Here is a 12,947-nt window from a genome sequence, read left to right as displayed (position 1 = left end):
TATGAAACCCTGCTCTGAAGCAAGCCAGGGTTAGCATGTCTTTTGCAGTGTTAATTACGGTGCCAAATATCAGTCAAAGAAACACCCGGACACTTGTATAAACTGTAGGCTATGTTTCAGCGTTTGAGGGGAAAATGTCAAATAGTGACATGAAACACCGTTTCATTCTTACCTTTTATAGTTTGAAAAGTCCATTCAATATTAACTTGATAATACAGCCGCTAATACAGAATGCGCAAGGCCTTTATGCAAACAGGTCGCGTGCTGCGTGCGTTCGTCCAATCAATGACACTGACACCGCAAATAAGAACGTTAACCCAGGCTTTAGGAATAGACCTTATTCAAAGCAGCGCCATGTTCGATTTTTAACCGGAACGAAAGTGAGGCTGTGGGGTCCAGACATTCATCTCTTCAGTGGCTTGTACTGTTATTTAATGAGTTTTTGGATTGTTCTGCTGACAAAACACTGCAAAAATATCATTCCAAGAAATTTCAGTAGACAAAAAACTCCAAACAACATTAGCTGTGGAAAATTATAAGTGACCAAGCAGCTATACAGCTTTTTACAGCAGGTGCACTTGAAAACAAGGTAAGCCTATCCCTCACACCCTAGCTTTCAGACCGGTCGTGGTACTGCTCTGAATAAGGTCTACGTACAGTGTGAAACATCAGCTTATGAATACCCAGGATTAATTGTTAAACGTGAACCAAGATAACCCAGGATTCTGTTTCCCCAGGGTTTAAAATGACCCACGATTTACTATTTCAAATGTGAAAAGCCCTAAATAGTCCTGTAAACACCACTAAATAACCATTTTTTCAGTATCACATATTGTCTCCATATATTCCTCAACTATTTGTTAGCATTTGAGATGTTTCTTGTTGGACATATCGTTCCATATTCTCAGTATCTCCTCTGGTGAAATCTGATGTACAGTCAACACTTTTCGGTAGCGGCATAGACTATAGGTCATTTTCCAGTGATTGAATCCATTGTTCTGGAAGGGCTGAATGCCTAGTTTCCGCAGGCACAGTCCCACGTACACATCCTCCAGATGTAGGAGTCTCGTATGTAGGGAGGTCTTATAGAGCAGCTCCGCCATGTCTCCGGAGAACACGTATCCAGTCCCAGAGCAAAAAGCTGGGTACCTGCTTTCAGGGTAGAGCTCTCTTGACATGAACCACTTGCTGTGAACATCACGTATGGGTCCTCCGTTTATCACGCGACCCGTGAAAAAGCGGTGCCTTGGTTTGGTGTTGGGTTTCAGAAGGTTAAACACTAAGTTGTCCATGTTGACAAATATATCACTGTCGGTTTTCATGACGTACTGTGCATTTGGGCAGAATGAGGACACCCACCGCATCCCCATGAGAGTCTTCAGGGTCAAATTGTGGTAGGAATCCACAAAGTCCTCGACTAGGATGTCATGGAAGATCTGGCTCTCTTGTTCCACCATCTGGTTGAGCACAGGTTCAGTGCTGAACCCGAGAAGAAACAGCGTCACAATGCGAACATCGCCGAATATGTTCTCATCTCCCCACGTCTCCCGGATCGCCTGCCGGGCGTCAAACTCCTTGTGGTTGGTGCTGATGAGGAGGACAAGAAAGGGCGTTGTGCCTTCACATTTTTTGGGCTCATTGATGAGGTACTTGAAATTGTGTGGGTTCAGAGTACGCGTGCGGATATTGCTGAGCGTGTCGTTCTTGGAGAGCCGCGGGAGCGGTTTGCGGACGAAGGTCATCTGACCCACGTAGGTGGTTGAGGGCCGGGAGCCGCTGAGATACCACAGAGCACTGGCCCAGCAGACCACAGTCAGCAAATACAGGCATGACACCTTGGATGGCATCTCGTCAGTGGCTGGATCACCTGCCAATCACACGTGTTCAGCCCACAGGCCAATCACGTGTAGTTATTTGGAAAACATGACTCAAATGAGCACAAGCCCTCCATCTTTTGATGTCAGTGCTGGTTTAGTTTTGCTCAGATGTATTCGTTCTGGAAACACAAACATTACTCAACATTTTCCTCACGTACCAAATGCCACCAATTATCTCTTGTTATTTAAATGGATATCTATGTTCTTTCATATGCAGTTATTGATAAAGGACAAAGAAAGCAGTCTCTTTACTCGTTCTCATTCTAGATCGGTGGTTCTCAACCAAGTGGCCAGGACCAATTACTGTAGGTGCATCAGCAAACTTCCAAGGGATGACTTAAAATTATTTGTAGCACTTTATTTTACAATCCTGTTCCCCATGTACATACTATGTACTTATAATAGTAATTAAAATAACCGCTGGAAAGATGAATGTGTTTTTAAATTGGGTCATTTATGTAGTAGAAATGTGAAATTATTATAGAAGTTGGTGCCCTCTAGACTGAGAAAAGCCAGAAAATGTATTTTTGGCTCATGTGGATGAAATACAACAACTCCCAGAATGCACTTGCTTTGCTGCCCAACGAGGCCACTCCCAAACCACGCCTTCCGGTTACAGAGGGCAGTATCGGAAGAAATGATACAACTAGGCTATAGTTGACTCGAAACCGAAAAGACGCCGTTTTATCGTGAAATCCCACCCCTTATGGGCGGGTTGAAAACATGCGGAATGAGCTTCTACTACTAGCTGTAGTCTCTCGCCTCTGGCCAAAAAAAGCCTCCGATGACGCAAAATGATGAATTTTGCGTCATCGGAGGTTTTCTTCCAGACACACAATACAAAAATCTCTCGTCTCAGGGGGACATGAGGGAGGGAAGCACGGTCATTCGAAAATACTACCGGGTTTCTATAGCCTAGAAATCTAGACGCACCCTAACGGCAGCAAAATGTATTTTGCAGCCAGGGTAGTCTAGCAACTCTCCATTGACTTTCGAGCTGCAAAAACCTAAATTGGGTCAGGCCAATCACATCGTCTATAGAGTAGGCGGGGCGGGCTTAACATAATGACGACAGAGTTGCGACGGTTACTTGCCACTTGAAAACTAAGAATGACGGCTGCTGCTGGCGAACATCTTTCGAATCGGCTTTGCCCGCGACTCTGGAGGACTTGGAGTTAAGTTTTTCTTTGAGAAAAGAGCATAGAACAGCACTGAAGTCATTCTTAAAAAAAGGAAGATGTGTTCGTAGTTTTGCCGGCCAGATATGGCAAAAGTTGAATCTATCAACTAACGTTAGCTCCGCTGTTGGGAAAACGCTCTGGTTGGTTGAAGCGCTGTCCTATTGCGTGCAGAGGGAATTTGAAAGACAGCCGTTTATCCCGCCCCTCGGATTGAGCCGTGTCTATGGTGAGTTGCCAGACCTTACATCTTGATGTAGGTCTGGCTTGCCAGGCTAGGGTTTCTACTGATACAAAGCTTAATGCTAATCGGTGAAGTATCCCTTAAACACATGTAGTTACCTTATATTAACCAGTACTTTCTTAGGTAAGTACATGTAAGTGCAAGTACTGTAAAATAAAGTGCAACCAGTTATTCAAATTAATATATTATTATTATTAATACAATTTATATTAATAATATTACTAATAAATTAAAACAATACAACTTTATTAAAATGCTTAAAAATACAAAAAATCTAGAAATCATATATACCCCCCTCCCTCATTAAGTATCTATTTTTGTTTATAAAAACAATTAAGAACAAGACAGCTTTTTCATAATTCTAATAGAAATATCCCATCTAAAATTGTGTCAGACAATGAGCAGACTTTGAGTCAAAATGATTAAGAACCACTACTCTAGATGTTTCTAGAAGCTTCTATACTCTTCTGATCTGCTGAGATTTGAATCCACTTCATTATGATTGACCTTCTAATCACTGTGGATCATCACTGCATTGCGTCTGTTCCGACATCATTAATAAAGCATATAAGGTGGAGTGGATAGAGATGCTCAGTTCAGGTGCAGCAGGATGCCAAGCTGTCCTCTTTAGGGGGTTTGTTGTCTTCCCAGATTTGAGTGTGAAAGCGAATCTAAAATAGAAAAACAGAAAAATATAGAAAAATTAAGTCTATCTGAATGTTGTATGTACTGTAACACACACACACACACACACACACACACACACACACACACACACACACACACACACACACACACACACACATCATTCTAGCCCTCTCAGCATCTTAGGTTCTCCAGTCACTGTACTTTATCTGATTTAATAATACTTACAAAAATAAACTGTACACAAGTATACATTTGTTAGAATTAGACACGTACAGTAAATATTTTATGGACTTCATAATCTTTATAAAACCATGTCTATATATCCAGGAAATTATATAAAATGAATAGTATAAATAAAATAATAGTAAAACCCTGTCAATTGGTTAACTATAAGATGCTTTACTCTATACAGTCAAAATCTGTAGATCTAATTTTATTTGTGTATTTGTGTGTGACACCATGCACCTTCTATAGGCTATATTAGTATTTACCTTAACTTGTGGAAAAGCTACTGTTTGTGTGTGTGTGTGTGTGTGTGTGTGTGTGTGTGTGTGTGTGTGTGTGTGTGTGTGTGTGTGTGTGTGTGTGTGTGTGTGTAAAATTACTGATGAACTAGTCAACATGAGGATTTTCTCATTACCACCTGTTTTTTTGGTGGTTGTCTTTTAAAATTTTGCAACTGTGTTTTTTGTACCGTAAAGTTCTGACAATCACAGCTGCATTTTTTTAACTATAAAATTCAATCAATCAATCAATCAATCAATCAATCAATCAATCAATCAATCTATCTATCTATCTATCTATCTATCTATCTATCTATCTATCTATCTATCTATCTATCTATCTATCTATCTATCTATCTATCTATCTATCTATCTATCTATCTATCTATCTATCTATCTATCTATCTATCGGGCTGTCAAGCGATTAATTTTTTTTATCTAATTAATTACATGATGTGAGAAATTACCCCAAAAAGATGATTTAAAGTCATTATTGTGTTAAATGAGAAAAGCACTAAAAAGACATACAAAAAGTTGCTTTAGAAAGAAAGATTTTATTTGATTCAACAGAAATTATTACACACAGACTTTTAGGCTACAATGGCCATGGTTTTTTTTTTCAGAAGCTGCATCTGAATTGGTATATATATATATTATATATACACACACACACACAGACCAAAACAGTTTGGTTACCAGCATTCTTCAAAATATCTTCTTTTAGGTTCCACAAAAGAAAGAAATTCATACAGGTTTGAAAAAACATGAGGGTGAGTAAATGTAAATAAACTGAATTTTCATTTTTGGGCAAACTATCCCCAAAATATGATTAAAAAATAAATAAATAAAAATTATGAAATCATACTCTAAGAAAGAAACTAAAACTGCCAGTAAGTCACTGAATCATTAATTCATTCGATTTGCTCAAACAGTTTTTTCATTGAGGAATGAAGTAAATGGCTCTCTTTATAAATTGGCCTTTGAATTTAAATGAATTTTAATAGCACATTTAAAAAGAATAGGGGAGACCGGGCGGGGACGGTTTCAACACTTTTTGCATTTCTCTCAGTTACTCAGAGACTATTTGGACTAGACCAACCAAATTTGTATATATTAAACTTGCATCTGTCTGCTAATTACCCATACCATTTAAAGATGATTATATGACATATCATTCACAGTATTTATTTGAATGGAAGAAGCCAGATGTTGCAACTGACCCCAACCCAGGGGACGGTTGCAACATGTTAAAAATACCTTAAATTTGACTAATTAACTTTATCTTTTTGTCTCAATGAGCATAGAATTCTGAAAATATTAACTGTTTTAGCCCTACAATAATATTATAGTCTTATTTATTTATACAATAATATCATTGTAGCCTATAATTTATTTATTTAGTCATATTTATCAAATTTATTGAGTTTTATTTGTTTATGTGTAGAACATAGGCCTACATAGATTCAGTGTGCAGGTGTTACAGATGCTATTCAATCTCTCCATATTTCAGTGTCAGACAGGAAGAATTGAACAATTTGCAATGCAACAAACTTTTATTAAACATGTAATTTATAACTTGTTGCAACCGTCCCCAACCCTATCAGCCATGACAGAACATCATATGCCTGCTAGACACGCTGACTTTGACACATGCTAATAACCATGTCACTTAGAAGTCAACAAAACAATAATTCAGACTAAGTAGTTTTGATTAATTCATACAAAATGTCAGGACAGTATTACAAAAATACATCTCATGAAAAAAATGTACTTTCATTGTTTAATAAATGCAGCAGCAGATGTCTTCTTGGTGGGGGGAGGGTCTAACTGCGCATGTGCAGTGTGAGTGTCATCACTCTAACTTCTTTCTGATTGGAGAAAAATTAAATGTTGCAACCATCCCCTGTTGCAACAGTCCCCGGGTTCCCCTACTTTTTCATGAAATCCCCCACAAAAATACACATAAACAGATGGTGCTGCGGGTGGGACTGTAAACTAAAGGCAGACCTGGTGAAAAGATCTATCTGTCTCTATTACAAAATTGCACTTCAGCAGATATTATGCACCTGAAAACACAAAAGACGAAAAACAAACAACAACATCAGCAGCAAATGTCTGGGAAGGATTCCAACAGCAGAGCCAGAGGCGATTTGCTAGCCTGTCCGCTCCCTCTGAACCTCACTTGGGAGAGAAAAGCGACTCATCCTTTTTTCTGGCCTGTAATGTTTCTATGAACCTCGATTAACCTTGGTTAGATACCGGAGAGACTAAGCCACTGCTGTTTTCTGTGTTAGGCAGTATAAAGCATCTTCAGCACATAAAACACCAAGCATAATTTGCCACACCAAAGTTATTTTGTTATAGTTTTTCTTAATATTCTGAATTAGATTTTATTTTCTGTTTTAAAATTTTTATTAAGTTTCAGTGTTTCGCTTTAGTTAAAGTGATGGTTCGGAGTAATTTCAACCTAGGGTCCTTTGCACCATGACCTCGAGCTAAACACCCCCCCCCAGAAGCCTTTTTTCCCCTTGGTCGAACATTAAAGTTAGAGCTTATTTAGAGATATCAGCCGAATGGCTTAGTGCAGGCGCTAATGGGTCCAAGGTTGTATCTCATAAATTGCCCCACTAATAATGCCCAGAATGGTACCAAACATCTACAGTAGTACTAAAGGGTTTTGTACTCATAAAACAAGGCATTGGAAAGTTTGTAAGTACATCAGGAGATTATTTAAATAACACTTGCCTGATGGCTAATGCTACCGCTAACCCGGATGTCGAGAAGCTTCTGGGGAGGGTGTTTGGCTCGAGGTCATGGTACAAAGGACCCTATAAGGTTGATTTTACTCCGAACCATCCCTTTAACAACATAAACTAAACAAAAATAAGAAATTTTGCCTTGGCAAATAGCAAAAAAAAAAAAAAAAAAAGTTTACTTTTTTATATTTTATTTCAGTTAATGCTTATTTTATTTCAAGATTTTTTAAAAATAGTTTTAGTTCCAGGTAACGATAATAACCCTGTGCCACACATACTAAAGATATTCTGCAATTTGGACTGAAGTGTTTCTTCCACCTTTTCAATAAAAAAAAAATATTTGAATAATAAAGGGGTACACATTGAATGCCATTTAAGTCACTTTGGATAAAAGAGTCTGCCAAACAATTAAATATAACTTAACATACAGTGCACATATAAAAAGTCTAAACACCCCTGTTATAACAGCAGGTTTTTGTGAAAGATAAAACAAATCAGAACTTTAATTTGACTTTAACTTTAAAAATTACTGTCTATGCAATGCAACAGAAAACTATAGTACAAATGACATTCATGGAAGGACAACAACCAACAAAGAACAGAGGAAGCAAGCGAACAAGACACACCTGGGAACAATCAGGGATTATTCACCGGGAAAAACTACAACAAACTACAAACATGGCACTCAGGACAGGAAGTAAGATAAAAGTCCGGGGACAAACACGATGACAAAATTAAACACATATTTGTACACATCTTTTTATAACTGAAAAATGAAGTAATGGCCTCTCAAAATTCAGCTTTGTGTGTGTGCGTGTGTGTGTGTGTGTGTGTGTGTGTGTGTGTGTGCGTGTGGACAAATCATAACATTCCCTATATTCAAAATCCTTGTCCTTGTGGGGACATTTTTTGGTCCCCATGAAGAAAACAGCTTATAAATCATACTAGTTTTGAAAATGTAAAAATGCAGAAAATGTTCTGTACATGGTAGGTTTAGGGAATAGAAATAAAGTTTGTACTGTATAGAAATCATTGTCTATGGAAAGTCCCCATAAAACATGAAAACCCAATGTGCATGTTTGTGTGTCTCTCTCTAGCAGTAAATTTGCATATGCATGAAATTGTTTCTGGGTCATTAACCATTTCCTCTGAGTATATCCTTATGAAAAAAACTTGTGCTTAATTGTATTGAATGTGCACTTCGAGTGTATTTCAAATCATAAAAGTATATGAAAAAAAACTAATTACAGATTATATATTATTGATGAAATAAAATGCCACTTAAATGTACTTAAAGATAATATACTTTCATGACTCAACACACTTAAGTACAGTTTTTTTAATCACTTTTTAATAATGTCAAATGAAAAGTTTTACTTTAAGTACATTTAAACATTAAATCAGTCTTTTGTGCATGCTTTAAAGAATTACACTTGTCTGAAAACATTACATTTACTTCACAGTTCTAAAGTTTTTTCAAAGTATTTTCTTTTAAATTAATTCCAGAATAAGTACTCATTTTAAAAGTATGCTAAAGTGTCTTTAGCAATATGCACAGCTGTGTCCAGAAAACTATCCAGATTGTTTCATGGCCGCTAAGACCACAAAATATATATATCCTTCTCAATCTATTGGTAATTTCTCTCTCCTTCATCTTTAAATGGATAGATAGTTCACCCAAATTTTTTAATTCTGTCATCATTAACTCTCTTGTCATTCTAAACCCATACAGTGTGACTTTCTGTCTGCCTTGCTGCCCAGTCAGTTAAGACTACACTTAATCAAGTGTTCCTTAAGCACTCCTTTAAATTCCACTAAGCACCTAAAACGACTGAGACAAATCAGACAAAAGTATTTATTATATTTAACAAATAATCTTTAAAACCCCTCACCGACCACAAAACAAGGTGTCTGTTACAACCCCCAAATAGAACCAGGCCTCTAGTTGCCGTGGTTTTATGATTTAAAAGAATGCAGAGCTCATTTGAAGTCATTTGAATCAGAAAAGACCCATAGCCCTTAAAACAGACTTTCCTGCATTCATTTATAGACAAACTGATCTATAAATGAACATGCATCCAAGGACATTGTGTGTATGTGTTATTACTGTCTGGTATGGTGTCTCTTGTATTGCATTTTGTTCTATGCATGCATCATGATAGAATTATTAGATAATGTACCCTATTCCTACTCAGTCGAATAATCACTCGAGACATATACAATCATGCATCCCATTTCCCTATGTGGTGACACATTCTTTTATAGTGTTTTTGCCTATCTATCAATCCTGTGATGAATGTGTTATTATTATTCGATTAATTAAGATCACATATATATTTTTCTGGGTATCTAAGAATTTGTATTTCGATGCCCTGCATGATCGTGTATATCATATGTTTATGCAGCACCCAATCCAGTTGCACATGCAAATGCCCTGTAAGAACACAAAGAGCCGTAAAACTTTCCCTCCGAAAGCTTAAAGGAGAACTCCGGTCAATTTTTACATTGAGCTCATTTTATTGTACATTTGGAGTGCTGTCAATACAGAGAACAACGACAAAAATCGGTGTTGCCTACACCGAGTTATTCTATTTTTAAAATTTGCACCCTGTTGACTTCAATGGGGCAATGTTTAAACCTGCTTTTAGCCTCTTAACATCCTTGATGTGTCATTACAAGTGCACAGAAAATGTGAGTGATTCCTTCTGAGTGAACACGGGTGAATCTGACTGCAGTAGATTTAAAAGTAGTCGATTGCCGAGTTCACGCGCATAGGTTTAGTTACCAATGATAACGCGCGTGAACTCGGCAATTGACTACTTTGGACTTCAACCGAAAAACAGGATGTAAACAGGTATTTGCGCTGGCTTAAATAACATCATTTTTATACATATCTTTTAAATCTACTGCAGTCAGATTCACCCGTGTTCACTCAGAAGGAATCACTCACATTTTCTGTGCACTTGTAATGACACATCAAGGATGTTAAGAGGCTAAAAGCAGGTTTAAACATTGCCCCATTGAAGTCAACAGGGTGCAAATTTTAAAAATAGAATAACTCGGTGTAGGCAACACCGATTTTTGTCGTTGTTCTCTGTATTGACAGCACTCCAAATGTACAAAAAAATGAGCTCAATGTTAAAATTGACCGGAGTTCTCCTTTAAGTACGATTGGCTCACTAACCCCTTGGAGGACAGGCCATCCTCAGAGATTTAAAGCCTCCACACAAGTTCCTCCTCTGCTTATACTGGTTGCTGTACGTGTGTGGGACTGGAAACGGTTGCAGGCCGGTCACGGACCGGCAGGCCCAACGCATCAACTTCCTCGACCACGACAGAGTCAAACTAACCGTGCAAATTCATCATATCTTCTTCATTCATTCAACGCAGAAGAGATCGTTTGCAACTTTAATGCCATCGACTCACTGAATTAAATTAAATCAGGAACTTGATTTAAACTAAACTGCTTTAACTGCAACGGCAATGCAAGTAACCGACTAAATGGTTGATGGTTCTTTTCATGGTTGGATGAATCTTTTCCATAGCATAATGTTTCCGTGTTAGATTAGTTGTGTTTGTGATTTAGTTAATAAAACTTGTGCACATTACATATTTGGTTCTGATTCTCTGCTTGCCGCAAAGTCAATTTAATGATTTCTGGTCTTGTTACATCCTCTAAGCGCTGTACATGTTGAGAAAGAATTATTTTTCTGTGGCCATGAAAATACCCTTTATTAAAATTAATGAATAATCAAAAGTGTTAGCTGGACGAACTGATTAATTGTTATTTAGCTACATCAAGTTAACCAGATTAACAGATTCAAATATTCATAATTGATCATAACAAGTTATGATTAATTATTAAGATTTCCTCTTTGAGCTAATTAGTTACACAACTAACTGCATACAAAGGATTGTGGGATATTATATGCAGCGAATATAATATAATATAATAAATAATCATATGGCCTATTGTTATGGTATGGCTGTTACTGCTTTTTTTGTCCTTTTGGAGTGGTCACTTAAGTCCAAGGGAGGCGAGTAGTCCGAACCCAAGTGCATGACAAAACATGAACAAATACAACAACAAATACTTGACTTGAGCATGAACCGGACACAAATTCACCAGCAACGGTAACATGAAGCAAAGCTAGACAATGGGAACATGAGGGCTATATATACATAAAGACCAATGACAAGATACACCTGGCTGTAAGTAGGGGTGGGCGATAAGAACAAATACTAATTTTGTGTTATTTTATCTAATTTCTGTTATTAAAAATAAGAAAAAAGAAGCAAATTACAAAAAATAGGACAAATACAATATAACAAAAATATGAAAGTTTTTCAAGTACAACATTATTTATCATGTACATTAGTACAGAAAAAAATATATATATTGTATAGTCTTCACTATATAAATGAAATATAAATGTATTCTTATTAAAGCTTAAAAAAGTTATTCAGTCAAGAGCAGTAGTCGAACACACCGAGAGCAAAATTAGCACATGACCTGATCATTCGACATGACAAGAAACATGACAATGAGAAAACTTCAAAATAAAAGACATGAAAACATGACCAACAACCATAACAGACCTGACACAAGTACAATCACACGATTTTCCAATTTCTTTCATTGTATAGAAAAGCGTCCAGGATATGTGTCAAATACTTTCCTTTGTGTTCCATGGCAGAAAGAGCCATGGGTGGTTGGAATGACATGACAAGAGTGAATAAATGATTACCAAATTTTCAATTTTGGGAGAAGGAGAGAGATACTGAAGAGATATATATATATATATATATATATATATATATATATATATATATATATATATATATATATATATATATATATATATATATATATATATATATATATATATATATATATATATATATATATATATATATATATATATATATATATATATATATATATATATTGTTTTGTTACCTATATACAGTAGCCTATATTCTGGATATGTTTTGGGTCATAGCAGCATTACCAACTGTTACTAAATACAAACTGGACATTTACATTCAGACACTTCATATTATTGGCAAATTAGACAGGCAGCTGAATACTGATGGATGGGGATTATGTTTTAGACTCTAGCAGACATAATTTGATTCACATATTGAGTCAGCTTCCACTATTCATTACTGCTACCACTATATTAAGCTGTACTAAATGCACTGCAAAAAAGTTATCAGTATTTTTTTGGTTTGTTTTCAGTATAAAATATCTAATCATATTATAATCTTAAAACAAATAAAAATTTAACTGAATATATATTTTTTCTAACTCCACTGGCAAATCTTTCTTTTATTGTTAATTTTTTTATTTTATTTTTATTATTATAAAAAAAAAAAAACAGGCAATGTTGTTTTGGTCTCTTCTCTCACTCTGTCTGACTGACTCGGTCTATTATGAATGAAAGTAAATAATGTCTGCCAGAGACTAAACCATATTTCTCGATTCAATGGCTGCATATTTGTCATGTGTATAATTGTGTTTGCTAACGTAAGGCTTTCTGTGATTTACTGATCAATAAACAGATGCTGGAAACTGATTCTCTCACTAATAATAAATCTTGAGGCTGTGTGTATGTATCCTTCCTGGCACTGGCTTCAACAGCAATGGCTGACATGTTCCCCCCCCCCAACTCACTAATATTGTCAATTCAAAATAAACAAATAGCAAAAATATAATAATATATATATATATATATATA

General features: G+C 36.3%; 1 protein-coding gene across 1 annotated transcript; it reads right to left on the bottom strand.

Annotated features, from left to right (window-relative positions):
• Positions 1-860: 860 nt before the first annotated feature.
• b3galt1a (UDP-Gal:betaGlcNAc beta 1,3-galactosyltransferase, polypeptide 1a) lies at positions 861-1,847 on the bottom strand (the record flags this gene model as incomplete). The annotated part of the gene is made up of 1 exon (XM_081380451.1): positions 861-1,847. The coding sequence occupies one exon, from the start codon at positions 1,845-1,847 to the stop codon at positions 861-863; it is 987 nt and encodes a 328-aa protein (XP_081236577.1).
• Positions 1,848-12,947: the final 11,100 nt, after the last annotated feature.

Source organism: Scardinius erythrophthalmus (assembly GCF_964197995.2).
Source record: "Scardinius erythrophthalmus genome assembly, chromosome: 12".
NCBI lineage: Eukaryota > Metazoa > Chordata > Actinopteri > Cypriniformes > Leuciscidae > Scardinius > Scardinius erythrophthalmus.
Note: the sequence above shows the minus strand (reverse complement) of the source record. Positions and strands in the feature narration are given on the sequence as shown.